This window comes from Vanacampus margaritifer, chromosome 1 (genome assembly GCF_051991255.1).
Source record: "Vanacampus margaritifer isolate UIUO_Vmar chromosome 1, RoL_Vmar_1.0, whole genome shotgun sequence".
Lineage (NCBI taxonomy): Eukaryota > Metazoa > Chordata > Actinopteri > Syngnathiformes > Syngnathidae > Vanacampus > Vanacampus margaritifer.
Window position 1 is genome coordinate 10,794,496 of NC_135432.1, and position 27,195 is coordinate 10,821,690.

General features: G+C 39.6%; 1 protein-coding gene and 3 long non-coding RNA genes across 4 annotated transcripts in view; 2 read left to right on the forward strand and 2 right to left on the reverse strand.

Annotated features, from left to right (window-relative positions):
- Positions 1-27,195, forward strand: part of LOC144055530 (uncharacterized) — a 146,326-nt gene that overhangs the window by 96,797 nt on the left and 22,334 nt on the right. The gene's annotated exons all lie outside the window — the stretch shown is intronic.
- On the forward strand, positions 17-25,091 carry cables2b (Cdk5 and Abl enzyme substrate 2b). Its single transcript, XM_077543842.1, has 10 exons — positions 17-630; positions 8,027-8,122; positions 10,553-10,630; positions 16,533-16,638; positions 16,707-16,875; positions 19,227-19,324; positions 20,115-20,221; positions 20,334-20,453; positions 20,712-20,796; positions 22,883-25,091. Exons 1-10 carry the CDS (start codon positions 83-85, stop codon positions 23,024-23,026), a joined length of 1,551 nt encoding a protein of 516 aa, XP_077399968.1. The 5' UTR covers positions 17-82; the 3' UTR covers positions 23,027-25,091.
- LOC144034794 (uncharacterized) lies at positions 16,743-20,436 on the reverse strand. The gene is made up of 3 exons (XR_013288285.1): positions 20,204-20,436; positions 17,036-17,168; positions 16,743-16,871 (listed from the first exon to the last, which is right to left on the reverse strand). It is a non-coding gene; the product is annotated as an uncharacterized LOC144034794 (long non-coding RNA).
- LOC144034799 (uncharacterized) lies at positions 25,044-26,192 on the reverse strand. The gene is made up of 2 exons (XR_013288286.1): positions 26,090-26,192; positions 25,044-26,007 (listed from the first exon to the last, which is right to left on the reverse strand). It is a non-coding gene; the product is annotated as an uncharacterized LOC144034799 (long non-coding RNA).

Sequence of the window (27,195 nt, forward strand, 5' to 3'; positions counted from 1 at the left end):
CCGGGTAAAAGGGATTTGACAGTTGAGAGTGCGATTCCACTGCTGGACTTGGACTTGCTCGATCGGCGCCGGGACGCGCAGCATGGCGGCGGCCGCCTGCGCCCAGCACGGCGCCGCCACAAAAAGCCAAACTCGCGAGCAGATCCGGAGGAACCGCGAGCATTCAAACCGGAGACGAGCCGCTCTTTTGTTCTTGTCCAACATCTCGCTGGACGGCCGCCCGGTGCGAAGCGCCTCAGCGGAGCAGGGAGGGACGCAGCGGCAACACGACGCCGACGTCCCGGAGCGGAGCGAACTCGCTTCGGACGACGACGGGACGCGCGCCGCGAGTTTGTCGACTTTCGTCAGCTGCGGCGACGTGAAAACGAAAGCGACGCAGCGGCCGAGCGCGGGGCTCCTGGCCGTGCCGCCCATAGTCGTCCTGCCGTCCGACGCGGGGGACGCAGAGCTACTGCTCGGCCGCCGCAGGGAGTCGGTGCCGTGGGCAGCTGACGGCCACCTGCTTTCGCCTTCGCCGTCGCCGTCGCCATCCAACTGCAGCCTGCTGCCGTCGCCGGTGGCTCCGCGGAAGTCATCCACGCTGCTGTCGGTGCACAGCTGCAACTCGCTCTCCTCCGACTTGAGGCAAAGGTGAGAGCAAGACAGCAGACGAGAGCACAACTTATTCTTATTCTTAGTTCAATCATTCTCAAAAAAAAAAAAAAAAAGTTCTGGGGCGTTTCTTGGGAGCCCCAGTAAAGACGGAAGCCCCCTCAAAAACTATTAAATGAAGTAAACCTGAAGCCCTCTGAGGACAGAAATGAGCCCATTTAAAGCATTAAAGAATAATTCCAACACCTTTTGATAACTAGAATGTTTGGGGGGGAAATGAAGAAACAGCAGCATTTCAAACCATAATATTTCAGGCAACTTCCAAACGAAGACGATGAGATTAACACTAAGAAAACAACACATTATAGGTGATTAAAACACTGAGATATTTCCACTCTGCGACCTTGACTCGACCCTCACAATGGCCTCTCATATAAATATACAGGGGCTCGTCCAAACATTTTAATAGCCTCAAAAAGTTGTATATTTCTGTAATTCCATTCAAAAAAATCAAACTTTCATAGATTATAGATTCAGAGCCCACAATTTAAGTGATTTCAAGTATTTTCTTAACACTATTTGGGCTTCCAGCTCATAAAACCCACGAAAACAGGATGTCAAAAAAAATTTGAATAATGTGAAGAAATACTACAAGAGGAACACTAGACAAAAGAGCTGGCAGCAAGCATCTAGGAAACCCGGGCTTCCACGACCCCCAGTCAGTGGTTAAGGCAAAGGGAATCCAACCAACTAATGAAGATTGACAAATTGTTTTGAAAATACCATCTATCCATTTCTAGTTAACTAGAAAATGTATTTGCTGGAGTCAGTATTAAATAGTATTTGAGTGTCACATTTGATTGATTCAAGTCTGGAGATGTAATTTTGAAATCTCAAATGTGGTTACAATATGTGGATTGCTCCGCAATTGGACCACAAAGCGCTTGTCCAATTGGACGAATGCTCTCTATTCGCTGATTTAATCAAGAATACGTACAATTCCAACTATAGTTCTGCTCAGGCTTGCTTGAATGTTTAATGTGTCTTGATGTTGAAAGCAACATGAGAGAAGCCGAAGGGGAAGTTTGACCCGACTTGTCCGAAGTGTCATTTGACATCTATGCTAACTACTTCAACACGTGATTTTCTTCTCTCAAATATCTTTGAGACATTTTTGTTTCCAATGACGATGACAGAATCTGCTCACCTGAAATATCTCAGATGGGCAATTGTGGCTGTTGGTGCAAGATTCTGTGAACTGGCATCTCTGCCGAGGGGAAGTGGGAGGGGGCAGAGGTGTAAAAACCACAGACAGACAAAGTGACGTCACACAAGAACAAAATGTTTTTGTTTTTTTGCTCAGGCAGATGCAAACATGCAGCAGTAAGAACATCAGATCAGCTGGTCAACATCAACGGAGCGAATGCGTTTACCGTAGAAGGAAGTTTGTTCAGGCAGGCCCACTTTTTGCGTTTAGTCACCATTTTGGCAGCGTTTCAAGCCTGTGGCGCTAAACGCCGCTTAACCTATTTGCACGTGACGAGAGGCTGTGAAAACGGGCCTCGTTCATCCGTCCAAAGCAGGCGCCAGCTGTCATTTGTTTTCGGGACTTTGTGTGACTTAGTCAGTATTTCCTATGTAGGAAGCGACTTGCTTTTTCGAGAATGCAAATAAGCTAAAAGGGAAGTCAACCTTAAACATTTCTTGACAGTAATAGGTTAAATGTGACCTCACTAGTCTAAACATGACATTCTGATTAATATTACATTTGTGGAATATGAGTTATGCAGCAAAATCCAGCCGTTTTTATCCATCTCAGGGGGCGGCCATTTTGTCACTTGCTGTCGACTGAAGATGACATCACAGTTGCTCAGGTGATACGAATCGTATCTCAAGGCGCCACCGTATTCCTGTTTCGGGAGATGTAGAAAAAACACAAGACAGAATTTGGACAGCGGCAGGGGCTGTGAAAAAGGAAGGTCTTGGGAAGATTGGTCCAACCAATCAGGTTGATTCTGATTCTGGTTTTGATTTTGGTTTGCAGCGCGCTCTGAGGCTTGTTTCTTTCCATGTAAGCCTCCATCTTTATTTCCAGATGCTGCCGGTGTTTATGTGGTGTTGCCAGACACACTGCAGCAGGCATGCTCAGTGATGGCCACCTTGAAGCACCCCCGCCCCCCTCGCAAAGCCCCCCCCCCCCTCGCAAAGCCCGCCCCTCGCATGCGTGTGCTGCTTGAAGCGCAAGGCGTTTAATCTCCGACTGGTGCTCGGCCACTAAGTCGCTGCTCCGGATTGACTGAGGGGATTTGCGCACGTCTTCGTACCGTAAATGCAAACACTCGACAAAGATTGAAGACGGACGTTCACGGCCACTTGTCAGTTCATCGACGACGAGCAGCAGAAGATATTTAGTCGGGACGAGAAGCGGATCAGACGTCATTTCGGTTCAAATTTCAGCTTCTCAGCAGAAAACCGTCTGCGGTTTCTGTCGTCTTCCGCGACAGCAGACGGATTGTCCTTAACTCATTTGCTCCCAAAAATATATAAATACGTTCTATTTTAAATATTACCATGCTCCCTAAGACATATTTATACGTTTATTATTATTTTATTTTTTTATGCTAGAGCATACAGAAGGCTTCGATGCAGCCTCTGAACTTCAAAGAACGGGTGAAGCAATGGTAGTAATTACATAAAACGGCCACCAGGTGGCAACAGAGTATAAGAGATCAACCAGGGCCATGTTGAAAACAAGCTGATTTACCCACAGTTCTAAACAGATTTGTGAATAATGATGAAACTTAGCTATATTCTAATGCTAATTGCAAAACGGAAACAGATGAAAGAAGATACTCTAATCTTTGTTTTGGTAGGTTCCATGTTTTTATAGCAATAGAACACAATATTATGTGGGCCTTGCAAAATCAGTCAAAATCCAGTAAAACAGCCGGGGAGCGGAGGGGTTTGCTTCAGTGCAAATGGCTGGGAGTTAATGAGTTAAGAAATAATAATAATAATAATAAATAAAAAAATGAAACCCTCTTCAATTGAGGGTTTTTGCATTTTATTGAGGAAGTGCTGCCCTCTTGAGAGAAAATCTACTTTAACTTTGTGGTTATGGGGGCTAGCTTTTCCCTTTAGACTTGAGCGGCTAAGCCCTCGGTTGTCATGGTAACGCTGGCGTACTCGGCCTTGGCTCGACGTTTGGGGGTGGGGCAATTGGCTAATTTGCAAGACTGCACCTTCAAAACAAGGCAATTTCGGGGCGAAAAGCAAACGCTCTATAATGATTGTTCTTCTCCTGTACGGCCCCTGGGGCAACAGTTGTGCGAACCTCAGCAGATGTTTTATTATTTGCATTTGTCGTCCATTTAATTTGGCCAATCAGGAAGTGCGAAGACGAAAATGAGATGGATGTAGGTGACGAGGCTCAACGGTTCAATGTGGAATCAAACAAACTAGCCCGAGAAGGCTCGTGAGAGGCTGGCAAATATTTTTGCAAAGCAAAAAAAAAACGGCAATGCAATTGACAAAAAGCAGAGACAACTTCACATGCTTTTTTTAGACGCTGCGTCAGCGCCACTATTTTTGGAAGATAAAAGGCCGGCGGCTGTAATGACTCGTTGAAGGGACGCTGGTCATGTCGCAAAACAATCAACAACCACATCATCTGCAGCAACGGTGTGGCAATTTCTCATTCAGTTTCACTTGATTGGATGTTCAGCTATCGATGCCAGCAACCAATAGTGACAAGCAGAAACGCGAAACGCTCTCACACGAGCTGGCAGAAGGTCCGTTAGCCATTTGCCGTTCGTACAACAAAATATCAGTCCGCTACTAGAAGTCCATTTGTGAATTGTGTGCATTGAGTTGAGATTAGCATTTGTGACATTTTTACTTGGTGTGACATTTTTCTATTGTAAAATACGTGCATCAAAAGAGGTTGGGAAAACGCACATCTACAATGATTAGTTAGCTTTGTGCAAGTGTGGAAAAAATATTGAGTTTCTATAGGTTTATGCATTTTTCACTTCATGAGGCGGCATGATAAAAAGACAAGCATTTTTCAAAAATTTGTCAAAGCAAACGCTCCTTTGAGTATAAAAACTACAGATTAATCGGTAGAAGAATCAATTGTAAAAATATTTGGTAGTGACATTATTTGTCGGTATATTATTATGAAGCCAATAGACAAGCTGTGCTGAGATTCAAACAAGTCAGAATTGGTTTGTTGTCTTCACTTTCCTTTCTTTTCTTTGGTCCTTCCTCGGGTCACCTGACGGCCTCACGACTCTGGCTGGAAGTGTTCGGTTTAGGTGAACGGTATGGGATTTTTTAATAGGTTTTAGGTGAATACACGCACATACACATACTCACCCACATACAAAAAAAAATAATAATAATAATAATTATGATAAAAAAAGAGAGCAATGATGATGACATGTCAAATCGGTAAAATTACCGAATGAACAATACTGAGCTCTCGGGGAAAAAAAGGATTGGTTTGTTGTCTCTTTGAGCAGCATGAAAGCTCACAAAAAGCTTGCGGATGTTTGTCTTCTATGTCAACAACAATCGTCGCCATCAGCAGCAGTGAAGCGTTTTTTTTTTTTTTTTGTTTTCCGTTCCCACAGAAGTTTCCACAACATTCTGGAGAAATGAAGTTCTCATGAGGGAGGGTCGCCGCGGGTCACGCCGATTAGAAGGCGGCTGCTGATGGGATCTGCTGCTCGCATTTAGATACAGGCTGTCACTCACAACACACACACACAGAGTGTAGTCCATCCCCCCCGGAGACAAACCAAAATCATTTGTAGATGATCTTAACTGTCGATTTGTGAGTCAGCTCTATTGTGATCACATTCAAAGAAGCAACAACTCCTCGTACGTTTTGAGCCTTTTTCAGCTCATTTTCTTTTTTCTTGTTTATGGTGAAACAAAACGTGAAGTGAACCGAGGTCCATCTGTTTTTTGTCTTTTCTTTGCCAACGTGTCACTTGTTATGTTTGGATGTCTTCATTCAGCCACGATTCCCACACAAATGCAACATTCCTGAGCATCCTCTAAAATGTCGTGGAATGAAGGTTCCCGCGGAAAGGCTGAGAAAATCCCGTGGCGTGACGGCTCACAGTCAAGCCCAAAGATGGATGCTGACTCTTGAGTCTTGTGTGATTAAAGAGCCACACGCTGGCAAGTATTGACAGTAAATAACTGGCATAAAAAGTTACTAGCTAATTATTGTAAAAATACGTATTTTTTTTTACACATTTTTTTTAACAATTAATTACAGTTTTTACATGTATACAGTTTCTTACTATATTTAGAATAAAGTAACTAATTTATATACAGTAAAAAAAAAAAATATATATTTACAATTTATTACTTTATATACAGTAAATTACAGTTACTGCATACTTTATGTAACTCTGAATTTGGTTCACAAAGTTAATGCTAGCGTGTCTAAAGAGTAAAATGTCATTTTAATAACGCTGTTTGATAATGCTGTTTAAAGCACGTGTTTCCTAATTAGAACAGTTCAAAGCGTATATCTACGAATGTAGCAATTTATTGAAACAAGACTAAGCTTTAAAAAAAAAAAAAAATGCAAATGGGTTATCAAAAGGTTTCATGTTGGCTTGGCCAATAAAAAAAAAAATCTATTTCTACCAATCTTGATGATGGGAATCCTCGCGGGAAACATGGTATTCATGACCCCTCCCCCAAATCAGGTGATAGGAATGTCTTGGGGAAATGCAGTGATGAGATGTGTGGAAATGAAGGAAACGTGAGAGCAACGCGCCCGTCGTGACGTTGGAGTCAGCGGGGCGGGGGTTTGGGGGGGTGCTGCATGCGTGTTGTGCTGATGTCACATCGGTTGCGTAACTGCTGTGACGTCACTGAGCTGCTCTCCTTGGCCTGGTTTTGAGGAAGGAGGGGGGGGGGTATAATCCGTGGCGTCAACGTCGCGTACGACCTCCCGCAGAAAGTCGCCACGGGAAAGAAACGCTTGCAAGGAGATGACGAGCAAATAATTGCGGTGCTCGTTGCTTTCCTTTCACAGTGATCCATTTGCAAGGAATAATCATGGAGGAGTGAAGAGAGGGGAAAAAAAGTTTGGCAGGATTCTCACTTTATTCTCAGAATTCTGACTTCAAAGTGCGAATTCTGTTTTTATTCTCAGAATTATTTTTAAAATCAGAATTCTGAGATAAGTGAGAATTCTGAGAATAAAGTGAGAAACCTGCCAAACTTTTTTCCCCTCTTCATTGGTCCCGATCCTCTTCCGTGGAAAACAAAGATGTCTACTGACTAGATTAACTGATTCACTGCCATTGACGGCTATAGACGTCAAAAATTCATTTGAACTGTTTCTATTAGTTTAACATTTTTCCCCACTTTTGTTAACAAGAGTATGGAAACCTAGATTTTTTTGTATTAGAACAGATATAAAATATGTGATTAATCGTGAGTTAACTAGTAAAGTAATTAATTAATAACGATAAAAAAAAATTAATCGCCTGACGCCCCTAATTTTTAATAATCTGTTCTTTTTCTTTTTTTAAAATATATAATCTTTTTTTATATAAGGAAAAGATTATCAAAAATATGTAATTAAAATTTGTAATCATAATTAATCGCATGACTTCACTAGTTAACTCACAATTAACAAAAAACATTTATTTTTTATTTTTAATAATGTTTTTTTTAAAGAAAAGATTATTAAAAAATTAGGGGCGTCGGGCGATTACAATTTTTAAACGTAATTAATCGCATGACTTCACTAGTTAACTCTCGATTAATCACAATTTTTATATCTGTTCTAATACAAAAACAATTCTAGGTTTTCATACTGTTAGCAAAAATGGAAAAATATGTTAAACTAATAGAAATTGTTCAAATTAATTTTTATGTCTATAGCCGTCAATGGCAGTGAATGAGTTAAAAAGATTAAGGTTAAAAAAAAAGAACATTTTGAAAATGTTAAAATGTTGCTCAAATAAACATGTTACAAAAATTCACCAAACTTTAGAGAAGTCGTTCGTATTTTTTAATATTTTCACTTTTTGTGAAAATAACTAGCTATCGCTCCTAATATCGGTTATCGGCCTCTTTCCCTACTAATGATCAGTATCTGTATCGGCCCTAAACACAACATATTGGTTTATTGTTAGCATATTTACAAACACCTGAACTCTGTTTGTTACAATTAAAAAAAAAGAAAATGTGCTGAGTCATGAAGTTGAAGAACACACACACACTTGAGGGCCCAAAGAACAATGAGAAGGAATCAAGATGTTATCGTGTGCTCAGGCCCGAAGCACGCACACACACACACGCACGCACGCACTTCATCAAGCCAATTTGTTTATGTGTCAAGTGTGGTTTATGTGCTTTTCAGGCCCTTGATCCTGATTTTATGTGTTTTGTAATCCAGGAGCCGAAATCTGTCCGGCGGTTCTCCCAGGCCGCGGCACACCAAGAAGATCCACTTCATCAAAAACATGAAGCAGTACGACACCAGGGGCAGCAGGTAAGAGCAAAACACGTTTTTGCCGCATGTTGGCGGGAACCGAACCATAAACGGGCAATACGAGCCACGTATTTGCTCGGAGGGGAATGTGAGGACATTTCGGGTCCGTTTAAAAGCAGCGCTATGACGACTGACCATAAGCATGAAAAGAAAAAAAAAAAAAAAAAAGGAGAGCAATGATGATGACATGTCAAATCGGTAAAATTACCGAATGAACAATACTGAGCTCTCTAGAAAAAAAAAAAGCATGACTTTTTTTTTTTATGCAACGAGGCCACGCTCACGTCAGCCATCAATGTTTGCCAACATCAAGCGAGTGCAAGCTGGCAAAATGCTCACAAAGCGCTCCTGCCATAAACATTCAAACGCTTCGTCACCGCTTACTGCCGACCGTTTGAAAACATTTGGACCCGTCTTACAAGAGCTACACAAGATTGTCTTCTGCAACAGCGACTACGTTTATATTTTGAGTCCAAAATGCCAAAACTTGTCTGACTTCCAACTAGTTTTGTCCCTGGTAATTTGTCATGCAGACTCTAAATTGGTTGTGCCGATTGTGCTGCCATCTACTGGCGTGTGTTGGGCACTACAGTTAGTTACAAGCTTGAAATTGACATTAGTGTGCGCGAAAAGTAAATGACGTGTCTCGACGTCAGCGGCACTGAACGTTTGGTTTCCATTTCCAGCGTTCAAACTGATTTCATAAAAGATAATTTTTATCTCGGAAATTGCTTTGTCTTCTTTTGGTTTGTTTTGTTTTATTCAAAAGATAATTTCCATCAACAGCAGTGAACTCTGGAGAAAAAAAAAAAAGTCTGCTAAAGGAGGCGGGCTCATTCTCTGACGCGGAGGCGAGAAATAGACGTGAAATGTCTCGTACTAACCGTGTTATTACGGTATTTATTCTTGTTTGATGCAGCTTGTCGCGTTCCGAGCCATTGCTTTTGTCTCTTACTGGGATTGTGTTCAGCATAATTGTTTTCTATTCTTGTCCTTCCTTGCAGACGGAACAAATCAGGCCTCTGGGTCAGGGGGACAAGAATGAGAAGTTCTGTGAATAATGGAAATAAAAATAGAAATAAACTGTGGCTGATCGTTCCGAAATAGATCGAGCCCTGAGCATCGAGTACAGCTGTTTGTAGATCAGCAGTCATGATGGAGGATCATGCACATGCACCACAAAGTGGAAAAAATTAAATACATCCGGCGGATATAAAAAGTCTACACACCCCTGTTCAATTGGCAGTTTTTTCTTTTCTTTCCATTGTGACTTATAAACTATTCGATACAATTTATTATTATTTGAATCTCTTAGAGATAGTAATAATCTTCATCTTAAATAATGTAGTTGCAAATGTGTGCACACCCTGTTAGAACGGTGATGTGGCTGCTTGTGGTTGAACTTAAAGGCCATAATTCCAAAAGGTTGTTGTTGTTTTGTCTTATTTATGATGTTGTTGTGACTTGCTTCGCGATGATTACTGTTTAAATATTTATTTATTTATAACTCACTATGGTTACTGTGTGACATTGACCAATCACATGCTAAGGATTGCATCTCTCCTGCTATAACTTGATGTGCCTTACTCAGTTTTTGATTGATCAGTTTTGTCCTTTTTTTTCCTCTTTTTTTTCTATATTTCTATTGTTTCTATTCTCTATGATTTTTGCTGTTTGTTTGGTTTTTTTTTTGTTAATAAAATTGTTAACTAGAAGCATTTATTTTTATTTTTTTTTGAAGAATGCCAAACCGAAAGTGTCGTGTTCCGGTGACATCATCATGAACAGGGACTGCAATCTGAACTTGATTTGGGGTTCAACAGGCGCATTTGAAATGCTGGCAGAAAAAAAACCGGGAAAAAATAAAAAATCAAAATGAAATGCTGGCAAGTGTGTGCTTAATCCCATTTAACATGAGGTGCAATGTGCCGCACAATCACTTGTAAGGGCAACCACATTTTCCGCGTATTATTTTATTAGCAAACTAATTTGAGTTGAACAGGTTAAAGGTCACATTCATGTTGGGAAAAAATTGGAAATGATTTATGTCACAAAAACATGCCCTTGAAACGGGTGTGTAGACTTTATATATCCACTGCCGATGGCGCTTGTAGAAGGCATACGCATGCACCGCCACGCTGCTCCTCCTCCAACTTTTATACCCGGATATGAATTCAACAACAATGCCGAGAAATGGCAAAATGACTGTAATGTGGAAGTTTCCTGCTCATTTCCAGTCGGGTCAAATCCCCACAGACGACGACCGAGTCTCGACTTTCCCACGCATCATGGGAACCAAGTGCTCTTTTGCGTGCGCGCAGGCAAATGCAAATGCAAACGTCACGACCGGAGGACAAAAGTGATTTGAGCCAATGTTGACTTTGCGATGGGCGGAAGACGAAGCGCCAACGTGTGTTTTGTTTCTTTCAGGATCGTGTTGATCTGCGCTAAAAGATCCCTGTGTGCGGCCTTCTCTGTTCTACCGTACGGAGAAAGCTTTTACCTCAGGTACACATGCAAGCACACAAACACATCTTTATTTTTGGGCAAAGCACAAGACAGTCATGTCCACACGGAAGGATGACAACATTTTCAAACTGTACTTTTGTTGTTGTGAAATTCATTCTTTTGACTGGAAGTCTAAATGACTGCCAGTGAAAAAAAAAAGTAGCACGAGTCAATATCAGCATAAGGTGGCCATTGAGAGCCAACCCCAAAATTTTTGATTTTCCATAAAACTTCCTATTCATAATAAGTCAACATAATGGTTAAGCTCACACATTTTTTTTTTAAAATTACTATTAATGAACTGCATCCAAACAGCAAATTATGGGCTGCTGACAGGGTGGACATTTTAAGCTAATATAATGTTAGCATTTAATAGTGGATCTTCACGTAGAAACATTTTTCAGACTGTGTAGTGTTAAATAAATTAATTTTGATTTTCTGAAAGGTTTTTAGACTAATTGACATTCTACTGTGACAGGGTGGACGTGACACTCTAAAAACAGTTGGGTCAAAAATCATCCAAATTGGGTCTTTAATTTTTTATTATTATTATTTAAACCAAAAAGTTGGTTTAAATGAACAACCCACCAAACAACTAACTTTTTTTTTTTTTTTTTTAAATAAAACAACTCAATTTTGGGGGGACTGCCCTAACTTTTTGCGTTGTGAATGCAAAACCCAAAAAATATTCAAAAATAGCTTCAATTGCGTCAAAAAGGGACCGACCCAACGTTTTGGTTCATTTATTTAAACCAAAGAGTTGGGTCAAATGAATGACACACAAAACAACCCATTTTTGGGGGATTGAACCAATGTTTTAGGTTATTTACTTTGTTAACCAAAAAGTTGGTTTAATGAATAACCCACCAAACAACCATTTTATTTTTATTTATTTTTTATAAATGAACTGCATGCAAACAGCAAAATATGGGCTGCTGACAGGGTGGACATTTTAAGCTAATATAATGTTAGCATTTAATGGTGGATCTTCACGTAGAAACATTTTTCAGACTGTGTAGTGTTAAATAAATTAATTTTGATTTTCTGAAAGGTTTTTAGACTAACTGACATTCTATTGTGACAGGGTGGACATGACACACACTAAAAACAGTTGGGTCAAAAATCATCCAAATTGGATCTTTAATTTTTTTTAAATCATTATTTAAACCAAAACGTTGGTTTAAATGAACAGCCCACCAAACAACTAACTTTTTCTTTTCTTTTTTAAATAAAACAACTCCAATTTGGGGGGACTGACCTAACTTTTTGCGTTGTGAATGCAAAACAAAAAATTTATTCAAAAATAGCTTAAATTGCGTCAAAAAGGGACCGACCCAACGATTTGGTTCATTTATTTAAACCAAAGAGTTGGGTCAAAGGAATGACACACAAAACAACCCATTTTTGGGGGATCGAACCAATGTTTTGGGTTATTTACTTTGTTAACCAAAAAGTTGGTTTAATGAATAGCCCACCTAACAACAATTTTTTAAATATTTTTTTTTATAGATGAACTGCATGCAAACAGCAAAATATGGGCTGCTGACAGGGTGGACATTTTAAGCTAATATAATGTTAGCATTTAATGGTGGATCTTCACGTAGAAACATTTTTCAGACTGTGTAGTGTTAAATAAATTAATTTTGATTTTCTGAAAGGTTTTTAGACTAATTGACATTCTACTGTGACAGGGTGGACGTGACACACTCTAAAAACAGTTGGGTCAAAAATCATCCAAATTGGATCTTTAATTTTTTTTAAATCAATATTTAAACCAAAACGTTGGTTTAAATGAACAACCCACCAAACAACTAACTTTTTCTTTTTTTAAAAAAAATAAAACAACTCCAATTTGGGGGGACTGACCTAATTTTTTGCGTTGTGAATGCAAAACAAAAACATTATTCAAAAATAGCTTAAATTGCGTCAAAAAGGGACCGACCCAACGATTTGGTTCATTTATTTAAACCAAAGAGTTGGGTCAAATGAATGACACACAAAACAACCCATTTTGGGGGGATCGAACCAATGTTTTGGGTTATTTACTTTGTTAACCAAAAAAGTTGGTTTAATGAATAACCCACCTAACAACCATTTTTTAATTTTATTTTTTTTATAGATGAACTGCATGCAAACAGCAAAATATGGGCTGCTGACAGGGTGGACATTTTAAGCTAATATAATGTTAGCATTTAATGGTGGATCTTCACGTAGAAACATTTTTCAGACTGTGTAGTGTTAAATAAATTAATTTTGATTTTCTGAAAGGTTTTTAGACTAACTGACATTCTATTGTGACAGGGTGGACATGACACACACTAAAAACAGTTGGGTCAAAAATCATCCAAATTGGATCTTTAATTTTTTTTAAATCATTATTTAAACCAAAACGTTGGTTTAAATGAACAACCCACCAAACAACTAACTTTTTCTTTTCTTTTTTAAATAAAACAACTCCAATTTGGGGGGACTGACCTAACTTTTTGCGTTGTGAATGCAAAACAAAAAATTTATTCAAAAATAGCTTAAATTGCGTCAAAAAGGGACCGACCCAACGATTTGGTTCATTTATTTAAACCAAAGAGTTGGGTCAAAGGAATGACACACAAAACAACCCATTTTTGGGGGATCGAACCAATGTTTTGGGTTATTTACTTTGTTAACCAAAAAGTTGGTTTAATGAATAGCCCACCTAACAACAATTTTTTAAATATTTTTTTTTATAGATGAACTGCATGCAAACAGCAAAATATGGGCTGCTGACAGGGTGGACATTTTAAGCTAATATAATGTTAGCATTTAATGGTGGATCTTCACGTAGAAACATTTTTCAGACTGTGTAGTGTTAAATAAATTAATTTTGATTTTCTGAAAGGTTTTTAGACTAATTGACATTCTACTGTGACAGGGTGGACGTGACACACTCTAAAAACAGTTGGGTCAAAAATCATCCAAATTGGGTCTTTAATTTTTTTTTAATCATTATTTAAACCAAAACGTTGGTTTAAATGAACAACCCACCAAACAACTAACTTTTTCTTTTTTTTAAAAAAATAAAACAACTCCAATTTGGGGGGACTGACCTAAGTTTTTGCGTTGTGAATGCAAAACAAAAACATTATTCAAAAATAGCTTAAATTGCGTCAAAAAGGGACCGACCCAACGATTTGGTTCATTTATTTAAACCAAAGAGTTGGGTCAAATGAATGACACACAAAACAACCCATTTTGGGGGGATCGAACCAATGTTTTGGGTTATTTACTTTGTTAACCAAAAAAGTTGGTTTAATGAATAACCCACCTAACAACCATTTTTTAATTTTTTTTTTTTTATAGATGAACTGCATGCAAACAGCAAAATATGGGCTGCTGACAGGGTGGACATTTTAAGCTAATATAATGTTAGCATTTAATGGTGGATCTTCACGTAGAAACATTTTTCAGACTGTGTAGTGTTAAATAAATAAATTTTGATTTTCTGAAAGGTTTTTAGACTAACTGACATTCTATTGTGACAGGGTGGACATGACACACACTAAAAACAGTTGGGTCAAAAATCATCCAAATTGGATCTTTAATTTTTTTTAAATCATTATTTAAACCAAAACGTTGGTTTAAATGAACAACCCACCAAACAACTAACTTTTTCTTTTCTTTTTTAAATAAAACAACTCCAATTTGGGGGGACTGACCTAACTTTTTGCGTTGTGAATGCAAAACAAAAAATTTATTCAAAAATAGCTTAAATTGCGTCAAAAAGGGACCGACCCAACGATTTGGTTCATTTATTTAAACCAAAGAGTTGGGTCAAAGGAATGACACACAAAACAACCCATTTTTGGGGGATCGAACCAATGTTTTGGGTTATTTACTTTGTTAACCAAAAAGTTGGTTTAATGAATAGCCCACCTAACAACAATTTTTTAAATATTTTTTTTTATAGATGAACTGCATGCAAACAGCAAAATATGGGCTGCTGACAGGGTGGACATTTTAAGCTAATATAATGTTAGCATTTAATGGTGGATCTTCACGTAGAAACATTTTTCAGACTGTGTAGTGTTAAATAAATTAATTTTGATTTTCTGAAAGGTTTTTAGACTAACTGACATTCTATTGTGACAGGGTGGACATGACACACACTAAAAACAGTTGGGTCAAAAATCATCCAAATTGGATCTTTAATTTTTTTTAAATCATTATTTAAACCAAAACGTTGGTTTAAATGAACAACCCACCAAACAACTAACTTTTTCTTTTTCTTTTTTTTTTAAATAAAACAACTCCAATTTGGGGGGACTGACCTAATTTTTTGCGTTGTGAATGCAAAACAAAAAAATTATTCAAAAATAGCTTAAATTGCGTCAAAAAGGGACCGACCCAGCGATTTGGTTCATTTATTTAAACCAAAGAGTTGGGTCAAATGAATGACACACAAAACAACCCATTTTGGGGGGATCGAACCAATGTTTTGGGTTATTTACTTTGTTAACCAAAAAAGTTGGTTTAATGAATAACCCACCTAACAACCATTTTTAAAAAAAATTTTTTTATAGATGAACTGCATGCAAACAGCAAAATATGGGCTGCTGACAGGGTGGACATTTTAAGCTAATATAATGTTAGCATTTAATGGTGGATCTTCACATAGAAACATTTTTCAGACTGTGTAGTGTTAAATAAATTAATTTTGATTTTCTGAAAGGTTTTTAGACTAATTGACATTCTACGGTGACAGGGTGGACATGACACACACTAAAAACAGTTGGGTCAAAAATCATCCAAATTGGATCTTTAATTTTTTTTAAATCATTATTTAAACCAAAACGTTGGTTTAAATGAACAACCCACCAAACAACTAACTTTTTCTTTTTTTAAAAAAAATAAAACAACTCCAATTTGGGGGGACTGACCTAATTTTTTGCGTTGTGAATGCAAAACAAAAAAATTATTCAAAAATAGCTTAAATTGCGTCAAAAAGGGACCGACCCAACGATTTGGTTCATTTATTTAAACCAAAGAGTTGGGTCAAATGAATGACACACAAAACAACCCATTTTTGGGGGATTGAACCAATGTTTTGGGTTATTTACTTTGTTAACCAAAAAGTTGTTTTAATAAATAACCCACCAAACAACCATTTTATTTTATTTTTTTTTATATAAATGAACTGCATGCAAACAGCAAAATATGGGCTGCTGACAGGGTGGACATTTTAAGCTAATGTAACATTTAATGGTGGATCTTCACTTAGCAACATGGTTCAGACTGTGTAGTGTTAAACAAATTGATTTTGATTTTCTGAAAGGTTTTTAGACCAATTGATATTCTACTATGACAGAGTGGACATGACACACTCTAAAAACAGTTGGGTCAAAAATAATTCAAATTGGGTAAAAAAAATTGTTTTTATTTAAACCAAAAAGTTGGTTTAAATGAACAACCCACCAAACAACCCTTTTTTTTCTTTCTTTTTTAGACCGACCCTACCTTTTAAAGGAATAACCCAAAACAATTATTTGGGTTGTTTTGTGTTATTTATTTGAACTGACTTTTTGGTTTAAATGATTAACCCAGGCATTTGTGTTGTTCCCTTTATGACCCAATTTGGATTATTATTGACCCAACTTTTTTTTTTTTTTAGAGTGCAATGTCCATAATAGGGTGAAAATGACCTAATTTAAAAGCAAATGTTTATCGTGCAACTAGGCACCGTCTCCCGCACCCTAAGTAACATGTTTTTTTTTCCCATTTGTTACAATTCATGCTAAAACGTTCAGCGTATCCTCTCACACATCCTGTTGAGTTTTCGCCGCACTGAACTGAAATGTGCGTCGAGAGGGCTGGAAATGCTCTCCAGTCAAATGAATGTTTTTGTTTTTGTCTGGCTTGGTGTCTCCAGTGAGCCCGTGTTGAGCCATCCCCGGAGGAGACACTCGTCCGGGAATATTTCCACTTCCTTGGAGATGATGGGACTGGAAGGTTTCCACTTGGAGACGTACGGCAGGGTACGTCAACACCCGCCCGCCCGGCAAAAATCCTTTCCCGCGTGACGCTTTGTTTGCGTCTGCCCCAGTCGGTGTCGTACGCGCAGTTCCTGTACCCCACCAACGCCCTGGTCGGGCAGAAGCCGTCGTCCGCCGGCGACCTGACGCTTCAAATTCCCGTATCCAGGAGCGCCCGCAGCGTGCCCGCCAGGAGCTTCCCTCCGAGTCGGCTCAACAGCACCGTGGGACTCGACCTTGGTAGAACACGCACACACGCATTATCTGCATTTTCCGTGTACACAACAAACCTTCAGAATTTGAGGACTATAAGGAAAAGTCTTTTCTAATTTTGTTATGTTTTCAAGCAAAATCATGTGATTTCGTTTCAAGGATCTTTGGTACAATTTTTAGGACATACCGTATTAGATTTGGCTTATCATGTTTGGGTTTGGTCACGTGACATTCGCAAGGCGAGGCCGTGGGCACTGTGACGTCTATTTCAGTCAACAGCAGGTGGCAGTACAGGACAAAATGGCAGCCCCCTGAGATGGCTAAAAAAACGGTGGCATTCAATAATGTTGCAAAGGACATTTTTGATTTCCATTTAAGTTGCGTTTTTAGGAAAAGTCACATAATAAACAACGTGAAATGTCACACACTTTTTGATGCATCGATTTGGAGAGCCCCTCGGAATTTCGGCCCATCCCAGTTTAGCAGAGAATATTTTAAAAGCTGAAACTTGTTAGCCAATGGGAGAAGGAATTCCCAAGTAGCATATGAAAATTACGTGTCATTGTGTCAACTTGACAAATAATCTGTTTTGACCACATTTTCTAAAGGTGTTATTCCACAAAAACCTTCCCCAAAATGCCATTTTTTTCCCGACACAAAAAAAACAATTTGTCTGGAAGACTGTCATACAGTTTTCAAAATTCTTGCTGCATTGGACTCAGGTTGACGTGGCCGTTCCAACCACATGTAGCAATTTAAGACACAGTCATATTTGGGAAATCTTGTCTCATCATAAATTCTGCTGATTCGGGAATGTTGAATGATTGCTGACGCACTTCATGTTTTTGCAATCATTACCTTACTCCCTAATAATCATTACAAGGGCGCGTTTAACTCATTCACCGCCATTGACTGCTATAGACGTCAAAAATGTATTTAATTTTTTTTTTATGAGTTTAACATTTTTTCCATTTTTGTTAACGAGAGTATGAAAACCTAGAATTTTTTTTTTCCATTTAGAACAGATATAAAATTTGTGATTAATCGTGAGTTAACTAGTGAAGTCATGCGATTAATTACGATTACAAAATTTAATCGCCTGATGCCCCTAATTTTTGAATATTTTTTTCTTTAAAAAAACAACAACAAAAAAACATTATTTTTTTATTTTTAATATATATATATATTTTTTTTAAGAAAAGATTATTAAAAAATTAGGGGCGTCGGGCGATTACAATTTTTAAACGTAATTAATCGCATGACTTCACTAGTTAACTCACGATTAATCAAAAATGTTATATCTGTTCTAATACAAAAAAAGTTCTAGGTTTTCATACTTTTGTTAATAAAAGTGGGAACAAATGTTAAACTCATAGAAATAGTTCAAATGAATTTTTGACGTCTATAGCCGTCAATGGCAGTGAATGGGTTAAGTGGACATTTTGAGGAACTATTTTGAGGTCGTTCCAACCAGACTGTCATGTTGCTGCTTTGTGATAACTGGAAGAAGATTGCGGTGAGTGGAAAGTGACAGGAAGGAAGCACGCTTGGAGAGAAAACAAAGCCCAACGCAAGGCCGTTTTGCCGCAGCTGTGCTGAGGTGTAAACACAACATATGTGACGTGTGCTCCGCGCCAACAAAGGCTTGTTATTAGTCCGTCATGAGAACGCCTCATTAACACAACGCAGCTGTGCTCATGAATGTGTCGGTGCTCTCATTCCACTTTTACACTGTGCTCTTTTTTTTTTTTTTTTTTGCATCTCAAAGTCACAACGTTGCTTCCGTCCGTTTTTGCCTATTATTTTTTTTAGCAAGCACACCGTTTTGTTTTACTGATATTTTGACAGTAAGTTGCAAAGGACTTTTGAATTTGAATGATGCTACAGGGTACCGCATAGTCCTGCAGGTTTTGGAGGTTACCCTTTTCCAACACAAGTTGATTCCGATCAGCAGGATCGGAATCAGGCTTATGCAGAGCTTGTTGACGAGCTGATCAAATATCAGCTGTGTTGGAGAAGGGAGACATCCCAAACCTGCAGGACTTCGGCCCTCCAGGACCGGAGTTTGACACCTATGGGGTACAGGCTAACGATTTAGAAAATCACCTGATTGGTTTTTGCTTCTGTCCACACGCTTCACCGCTATTCTCGGTCATGTGACGCGGTAGTAAAAAAAAAAGTAAGCCCACAACCAGATGACATCTTTGGCCAAAGTCTTTGGAAAGAAGAAGAAAGGCCTGCTTGCCGCTTCAGTTGGATGGCGGACTTGTCATTGCATGTGATGGCTGCTTCGTGACCGAAAATGACGTCTGCTCTTAAGCAAAGACAAGAGGAAGTCGGTTGGCCTATATGTGACACGCATGCCTCCTGTTTTGCAGGACTGGAGGACGTGACGGACTACGACCCAAACGTCCTCAGTGACCCCCAGTGGCCTTGCGGGAAACACAAGCGGGTGCTGATCTTCGCCTCATACATGGTGACATTTTTCTTCTTTTGGAACAAACATGTTGATGCAATGAAACACATTGTGCGTCTTCGGTCTTTGCAACACGAACAAGACTTTTTGCTTATTTGAGATTTTTGCAGCATCTTCTCAATTTTCAAACATTTGCAGATATTCTCATTTCGCTCTGCAGTGACTCGACAAATGATTTTTGAAATTATTTTTATTTTTAGGTTTGACTTTTGACCTGTCACTTGGTCGGCTTTTTGTGTGTGTCGTGATCTACATTTCACTACTAGATGACGGCAGCGAACTTGACAACATGCGGTTTCTGTTAGCTCATCATCAAAGTGGCAGTTATTGAAGCCATTTTCCATTTTTTTCTGCAGCTATTTTGCTTGCTCGTCTTTTTTTCTAACAAAAGAAAGTGAAGGAGAAGAAGAAATCATTTGAATTAAAGAATGAAGTCAGAGTGTACTACTAATTGTTGCTTTTTGTATGTTTTTTCACGCTATTAAGAAAACTTGTATTATTTTCCATTTTAAATGCTAAAATTTGAATAGTTTTAACCTCAACAAAGGTTATTGAAAATGTCTTATTGGAAAAAGATGGAAACGGTGACAACAAAAGGCTGGCAAGAGTCAAGGAGCGGCAAATGGATTCAGAACGCACACGTCATCTTAGTGCGACGCCTGATAGGCAGCAATTTAGTGGGATCACTTCCAAAAGAATTACACGCGCACACACTTATACACGCACGCGCTTCCTGGTCGTGAGTGAAAACGGCTTGAAAACAAAAACGGCTTTTGTTTTGTTCGCCCAGACGACCGTCATCGAATATGTGAAACCTTCCGACCTGAAGAAAGACATGAACGAGACGTTCAAGGAGAAATTTCCTCACATCAAACTCACCCTGAGTAAAATTCGCAGGTGAAGTGATGACGTCGTCAAGGCACCCCCACCTTCAGAAAGCGGCCGAGCGGAATGGTCGCTGCCGCCCCCAATCGCGAATGATCTTTTGCTTTTTTTTTGTGCGTGGCAGTCTGAAGCGAGAGATGCGCTCGATGGGCGACGATTGCGGCCTGCAGCCCGCCACCGTCGCCATGGCCTTCGTCTACTTTGAGAAGTTGGTGCTGCAGGGGCGACTCAACAAACACAACAGGTAGGCCTGCTTTTTGTCTCGGGCCGCTGAAAACGACCCCAAAAGAAAGTTCCTCCTTAGCAGTCACCAACAGCTGAATAATTTTCAAAATGGATAAAAAGGGGTCCTTAAATTATTTATTTATTTTTTACTAAAAGTGCTTTTTCCTCCAAAAGCAAGAGTCAACTGGGCATGGTGACGCGTTGGCTCCCCTTAGTGTTGTCATGTTGTCATTACAACTCAAGGCGACTCTTTTCTTTTTATTCCTTTATTGAACAGGAAGTTGGTGTCAGCTGCCTGCATCCTACTGGCTGCCAAGATCAGCAGTGATCTAAGGAAGCAGGAGGTCAAACATCTCATTGATGTAAGACACACACACACATGTTGGGTTTACATTTCTAGTGGGGACATCTCATTGCCATAATGCATTTCCTAGACCCTTACCTTAACCATCACAACTGACTGCCTTACCCTAACCCCAATCAAAAGCCAATTCAAACCTTAACTCTACAACCAAGTTTAGACCCTCAGAAAGAGGTTTGGAATCACGGGGACCACCAAAATGTCCTCACAAGGACACTTTGTCCCCACAATGATATTAAAATTTAGGGGTGTGAATTGTCTAGTACCTGGCAGTTCGATTCATATCAAGATTCATAGGTCATTATTCAATTCGATACCGAATAATCCCGATACTAATCTATTAATTGATTATTGTGATTTTTTTTTTCTTTTACTCAAATTTAGAAAATACTAATCAGTAAACTTTTACATGTACACTGCAAGATTTGTATGAAAATGTATTTATTTATCTGAAAATTCAGGCTTATAACTGAGCCACTGCATTTAACAAACAGGTTGCATGTTTGAACAGCACTGAAATAAAATATTAATGCTTAATGTTCCATTAATATAACCTTCTTCCATGCTTAACGTGTAAATCCTAATCCTAAGTAAGACGTTTTGTTGAATATTCCCATAAAAAAATTGATGTTTAAAAATCGATTCGGCCGCATATCGAATCGATTCGAAAATTGCGCGCTGTAATATCGCGATATATTGCCGAATCTATTTTTTCTAACACCCCTACTAAAAACCCTGAAAATGGTCCCCATGATGTGATATAAACGCACACACACAGATTTGTTTTACTATCTTTCTGGGGCCATCTCATTGACATAATGCATTTCCTATCCCCTTCCCCTAACCCCAACCATCAAAAATGATTGCCTACCCCTATTCTTTACCCTAACCTCAACCATAACCCAATTCAAACCTAAACTCTAAAACCAAGTCTTGACCCTCAAAAAGAGGTCTATACTTGTGGGACCCAGCAAAATGGCCCCACATGGCCAGGTGGGCCTCACAACTCTGTGAAATCCCAAAATGTTGGCCCTTCTATGTGACAAAACAAGACCACACACAAACACTTTGGGTTTACATATCTAGTGGGGAGATATTATTGACAAAATGCATTTCCTAGTCCCTTCCCCTAACCCCAAGCATCAAAAATGATTACCTACCCCCTATTCCTTACCCTAACCTCAACCATAACCCAATTCAAACCTAAACTCTAAAACCAAGTTTTGACACTCAAAAAGAGGTTTGGACTCATGGGGACCACCAAAATGCCCCCACAAGGACACGTGGTCCCCACAATGATAGTAAAAACCCAGAAAATGGTCCCCATGATGTGATATAAACGCACACACACACACAGATTTGTTTTACTATCTTTCTGGGGCCATCTCATTGACATAATGCATTTCCTATCCCCTTCCCCTAACCCCAACCATCAAAAATGATTGCCTACCCCTATTCTTTACCCTAACCTCAACCATAACCCAATTCAAACCTAAACTCTAAAACCAAGTCTTGACCCTCAAAAAGAGGTCTATACTTGTGGGACCCAGCAAAATGGCCCCACATGGCCAGGAAGGCCTCACAACTCTGTGAAATCCCAAAATGTTGGCCCCACTATGTGACGACAACAAGACCACACACACACACACACAAACACTTTGGGTTTATATATCTAGTGGGGAGATATTATTGACATAATGCATTTCCGAGTCCCTTCCCCTAACCCCAAGCATCAAAAATGATTACCTACCCCCTATTCCTTACCCTAACCTCAACCATAACCCAATTCAAACCTAAACTCTAAAACCAAGTTTTGACACTCAAAAAGAGGTTTGGACTCATGGGGACCATCAAAATGCTCCCACAAGGACACTTGGTCCCCACAATGATAGTAAAAACCCAGAAAATGGTCCCCAAGATGTGATATAAATCACACACACACACACACACACCAATTTGCAGAAACCGAAGGATTAAAAAAAAAATAAAAATCAGACATGTGCAATTAAAGTGACATGAACGGAGCCCTCGGAGGAACAATTAGTGAAGAAGCAAAGTTTTGAAAGCATGTCTTGTGTGTTCATTAGAAGCTGGAGGAGCGCTTCCGCATCGGCAGGCGGGAGCTGATCAGCTTTGAGTTCACCATCCTGGTGGCCCTGGAGATGGCGCTCTACCTGCCCGAGTGTAAAGTCATGCCGCATTACTGGCGGCTGGTCCAGCAGCAGCAGTAGTAGTAGCTCGTCTTCTCTTACGAGAGGGACGAGAACTCTTACCGTCTTTCTTCAAACCTGTGGAGCAGCTCAGCAGTATTCTGACAGGAGAAGAAGAAGGGTGACTAAATTCCCTGCATGATTCGCTCTTCCTATTTCCCCCAAAAAATTAAACAGGGACGATTGATTCGGTTTAAAATGTAACATGGGGAAAAAATGACTGATTTGTAAGAGCGCCATTCACTGCCATTGACGGCTATAGACGTCAAAAATTCATTTGAACTATTTCTATTAGTTAAAAAAAAAAAAGAGTATGAAAACCTAAAAAATGTTTTTAGAAATACAGATATAAAATGTGTGATTAATCGTGAGTTAACTATTGAAGTCATGCGATTAATTACGATTTTAAAATATTATCGTAATTAATCGCATGACTTCACTAGTTAACTCACAATTAATCATACATTTGATATCTGTTCTAAATATACAATAAAAAAATATATAGATTTTCATACTCTTGTTAACAGCAGTAGATTATTATTTTTTAATTAACTCTTTGACTGCCAAAAACGTTAAATAACGTTTAGTAAAATCCTATGGAGGAGTGCCAAAGACGTTAAAAGATGTTTGTTTCAAAACAGAGGTGAAACTAACCATTTTCTATTGTTGATTACTGAAAAACGGAATAAGGTAGAAACAAACTTTTTTTTCTGATGAAAGATGAGAGTCCAATCTTTCATTTGGTGGTATGTGTTTCCATAGTCCAAACACATAATTTTCTATGGACCTTGAAAAATCAGTCAAAATGCTTAAAATCGGCTGGCACCCACAGCATCCCTTTTCTGAAAACGTCTGGCAGTCAAAGAGTTAATACAAATAGTTTAAATGAATTTTTGACGTCTATAGCCGTCAATGGCAGTGAATGAGTTAATATGGAGGTCCACCTGCAAGATGGAGCCACTGGTCTTCACGTGGCCCCGACCTGAAGCGCCAAGACAAAGCCGGCTGCCCACCAAAGATTTTCGACCGTTTCTGTGAAATGTTCAACTGCTGCTCACAATATCTGATGTCATTTTCTCTCTCTGTTTTTTTTTTTGTTTTTTTTTTGTATGTGTGTCTTTTCGGGCTTCAGCCCATTGCCGGCCACAGCCAATCATGCTCTTCCGTCCCTTCTGATCCAACTGCAGCTATCTGCAAGTCTTCCCATCTTGCACAAATTTGCAACTGCAATTGCGCTGTCAAGGCCACACGAGGATTCGTCTGATTGGCAGCAGCCGTTTTCTGCGCTTTCCGTCGTCGTCACAAACGAACAAAAGGCCATGATATTTTTCTACTGATTAATTTTTTGTATATTGTGATGGTGGCGCTGACTGAAGTGGATTTATTTATTGGCAGATTGACGTTTGCGGCGTCGGGCTGTCGGGTGTCTTTTTGATCTTGTGCAATGTTGTCTTCTCTACATTAGAGACCGGATTCTATGCAGCCTTCCCTTTCCTTTTTCACGCTATTTGGCGTATTTAAGACTCAGCCTGTAGTTCACTTTGTCGACTTGTCTTCCATTTATTTAGGACAATTTTTAAAAAATATATATATTTCAGTTACTTCAAGGTTAGCTTTTGTTCCTTTCCAATTTAAATGTCCGGTGTAATATAAATGTATCCAGCACTTATCTTGTCTCATCCCACTGAGCTGAAAACTTCTTGACATTCCCCCATCCTTTCCCCAAAGTTCATTTTGAGCACAAACATGCCGAACATAAAACCGAAAGTGGTTGCTGAAATTGTTGTCATTTGAGTTTGACGTCTGTCTTGAATTGGTCCTGAACTGATCATGCAGATATGACATGACAAAGTTTTCTTTCGGCTTGTCCAATCATGGGCCGCTTAGGTGATTTGTTTGGTGCAATTTTGATGCTTTTATTTTTTTGTTCCCTGATGTCAACACGTGGCCATTTGCAGCATCCTGTAGCTCCCGGAAGCCACTGTTTCAAATAGATGAGTGATTCTGTATTTGGTTAGAAGATGAATGCCAACCCCACTCAAGTTAACTGCCAATGTTTATTAAATCTTTATTTTCCTAAAAGAAACGTGAGCTTCCTCCTTCACTTCCTTCGACACTTTTACTTATTTACGTGCAGAAACACTGCAATGGCATGACATAAATGCACTCGTGTGAAGTAAGAAAGCACAAATACTTTGTAGTTAAATGTTCATATTTAACTGTGGAACCGATGTCTGTTATTTGTCGAAAAAGACCTGTCTTGGAGGCAGTGGCAAGCCTTTAAAACGATTCCCAGTTGCAATGCCACAAAGGTACCACGAGATGGCAGCAAATATTAAAGATTATGTCCACGCACGATCAGCTCATCAAAAAAAGAGCCTTCAACAGACGATCATGTGGACTTTGGGTTGACACTGTCAGAGAGCTTTTCATTTATCTAACAATAAATTAATTTATTATTGTCCCGAGAAAGGCACACAGCAAACGACCTCAACATGAACTGCAGCTGTGATGGCGTCAATTGAAAAGCGAACATGATCACTTTTCTAATTGTAGCTTCCATTAATTGGACCCATTTCTTTTAGTCTCCCCCTTTTCTAGTTGGCTGAAAAGACAACAAAAGAAAAAACGGACAGTTGCAGTTTTGCAAGCGCTGCTCCAAATAAGGCAACACAATGACCACAGCATTCCACTTTTCCCTTTTTTTTTTGTCACATGTTTTCCATCTGCGTGATGTTGAGAGGGGGGGGAAAAAAAGGATCCTCTGTCTCTATCACATGCTAACCGGGTCATGATGAGCAATTGCCTCTGATCGAGCAGATTTGAGCTCTTGTCAGCTGATAAAGCGGCGGATGTTGCCAATCAATTGCAATGCTGCAAACGTCTGCAGGGAAAATCAAGGGGAAACACACAGAAATGTGAGTCATGTGTGAGCGTGCCACCATCTCGCGTCTGTCTTTACGTTTGCTCCAAAAGTCCACAAACTGACGAGGCCCTTGAGTCTAGAAAAAAAAAGAGAGAAAGGGAGTGAAATTCCTCCAATTGCGGCTGAGGTAAAGATGCAAGGTCCAACCGCTGAGGCACCTCATAAAAAAGTGAAAAAGCTTCCAGGATTAGAACGGACTAGATGCCACGGAGGAGGCGGGACTTCCGGGTTTTCACCTATCAACTTTGTTTCCGTTTCCGGTTTGTGACGTGTGGGCCGCGTCCCAGTACTTGCGCTTCCGCCTTTGTGCCCCTCGGTTGCGCGTTCCCGTCGACGGGCGCGAGAATGCGAGTGTGTAGTGTCTGTCTCATTGTCAGATATCCGAGACGCCCTCTTGCCGATGAGTGGGAGCGCGCGGTTTTTGGGGGTGGAGGTGCTTAGTGTTGGAACGCGGCCAGCAGTGGCCGAAAAACGGCGCTGATGTGTAAAACACAGAAAGCGGAAGTCCGTGGCATCTACCTGATAGTTTGGAAACTTTCATTACAGTTACTTTCTGGTTCGTTTTGAGCTTTGTTTTTCCATTAGTTTGTTTGAATTGGTTTTCAAAGTGGGCATGTTAGTCTTTATTTGTTTTGGTTTAGTTTGTTTGTATTTATTTAGTTCTTGTGTGCAAGTATTGTGTAGTAAAAACTCAACAAAAATATGTTTTAAGAACAGCCACCCACAAATGAAATTTTATAACAGTCCAGTAGTCCACAGACTTTCAAGTCCAATCAGTGCTGTGCTTTTGGCAAATACCGCCCTAAAAATGAGGACATGAGAGCATAAAGACGCACACCGATAGAATATGAGGGGTAAAAATGTCCAGAAAGATGCCTCAGACGGAAGACAACCATCCATTTAGCCGTCATGCAGAACCGCAGAAGCAAACGCCACTAGGTCAAGTTCCGTTGGTTTCTGTGCCAAGCGTCTCAATGTTTACGTTTGAGCACCTGAAAGTGGAACATTGAAAAGAGTCTGCAGTTCTCATGAAATTTGAATGCATCCAGACTCGGTGTACGTTGACTCCCAGATCAAATCCAGATGTTTGAATACTTGGCCCATGATTGCATTCTTGCACAGTCAAACACTTTAAGAGCAAAAAAAATCTGCTTTCAATACATCATCCGCCCCCCCCCAAAATTCCATAGCATGATTATGGAAGGCTTCACTGCAGCATGGATGAAGTCCCGCCCCTTCCGCTGGCATCTGTTCATCAAGCAGC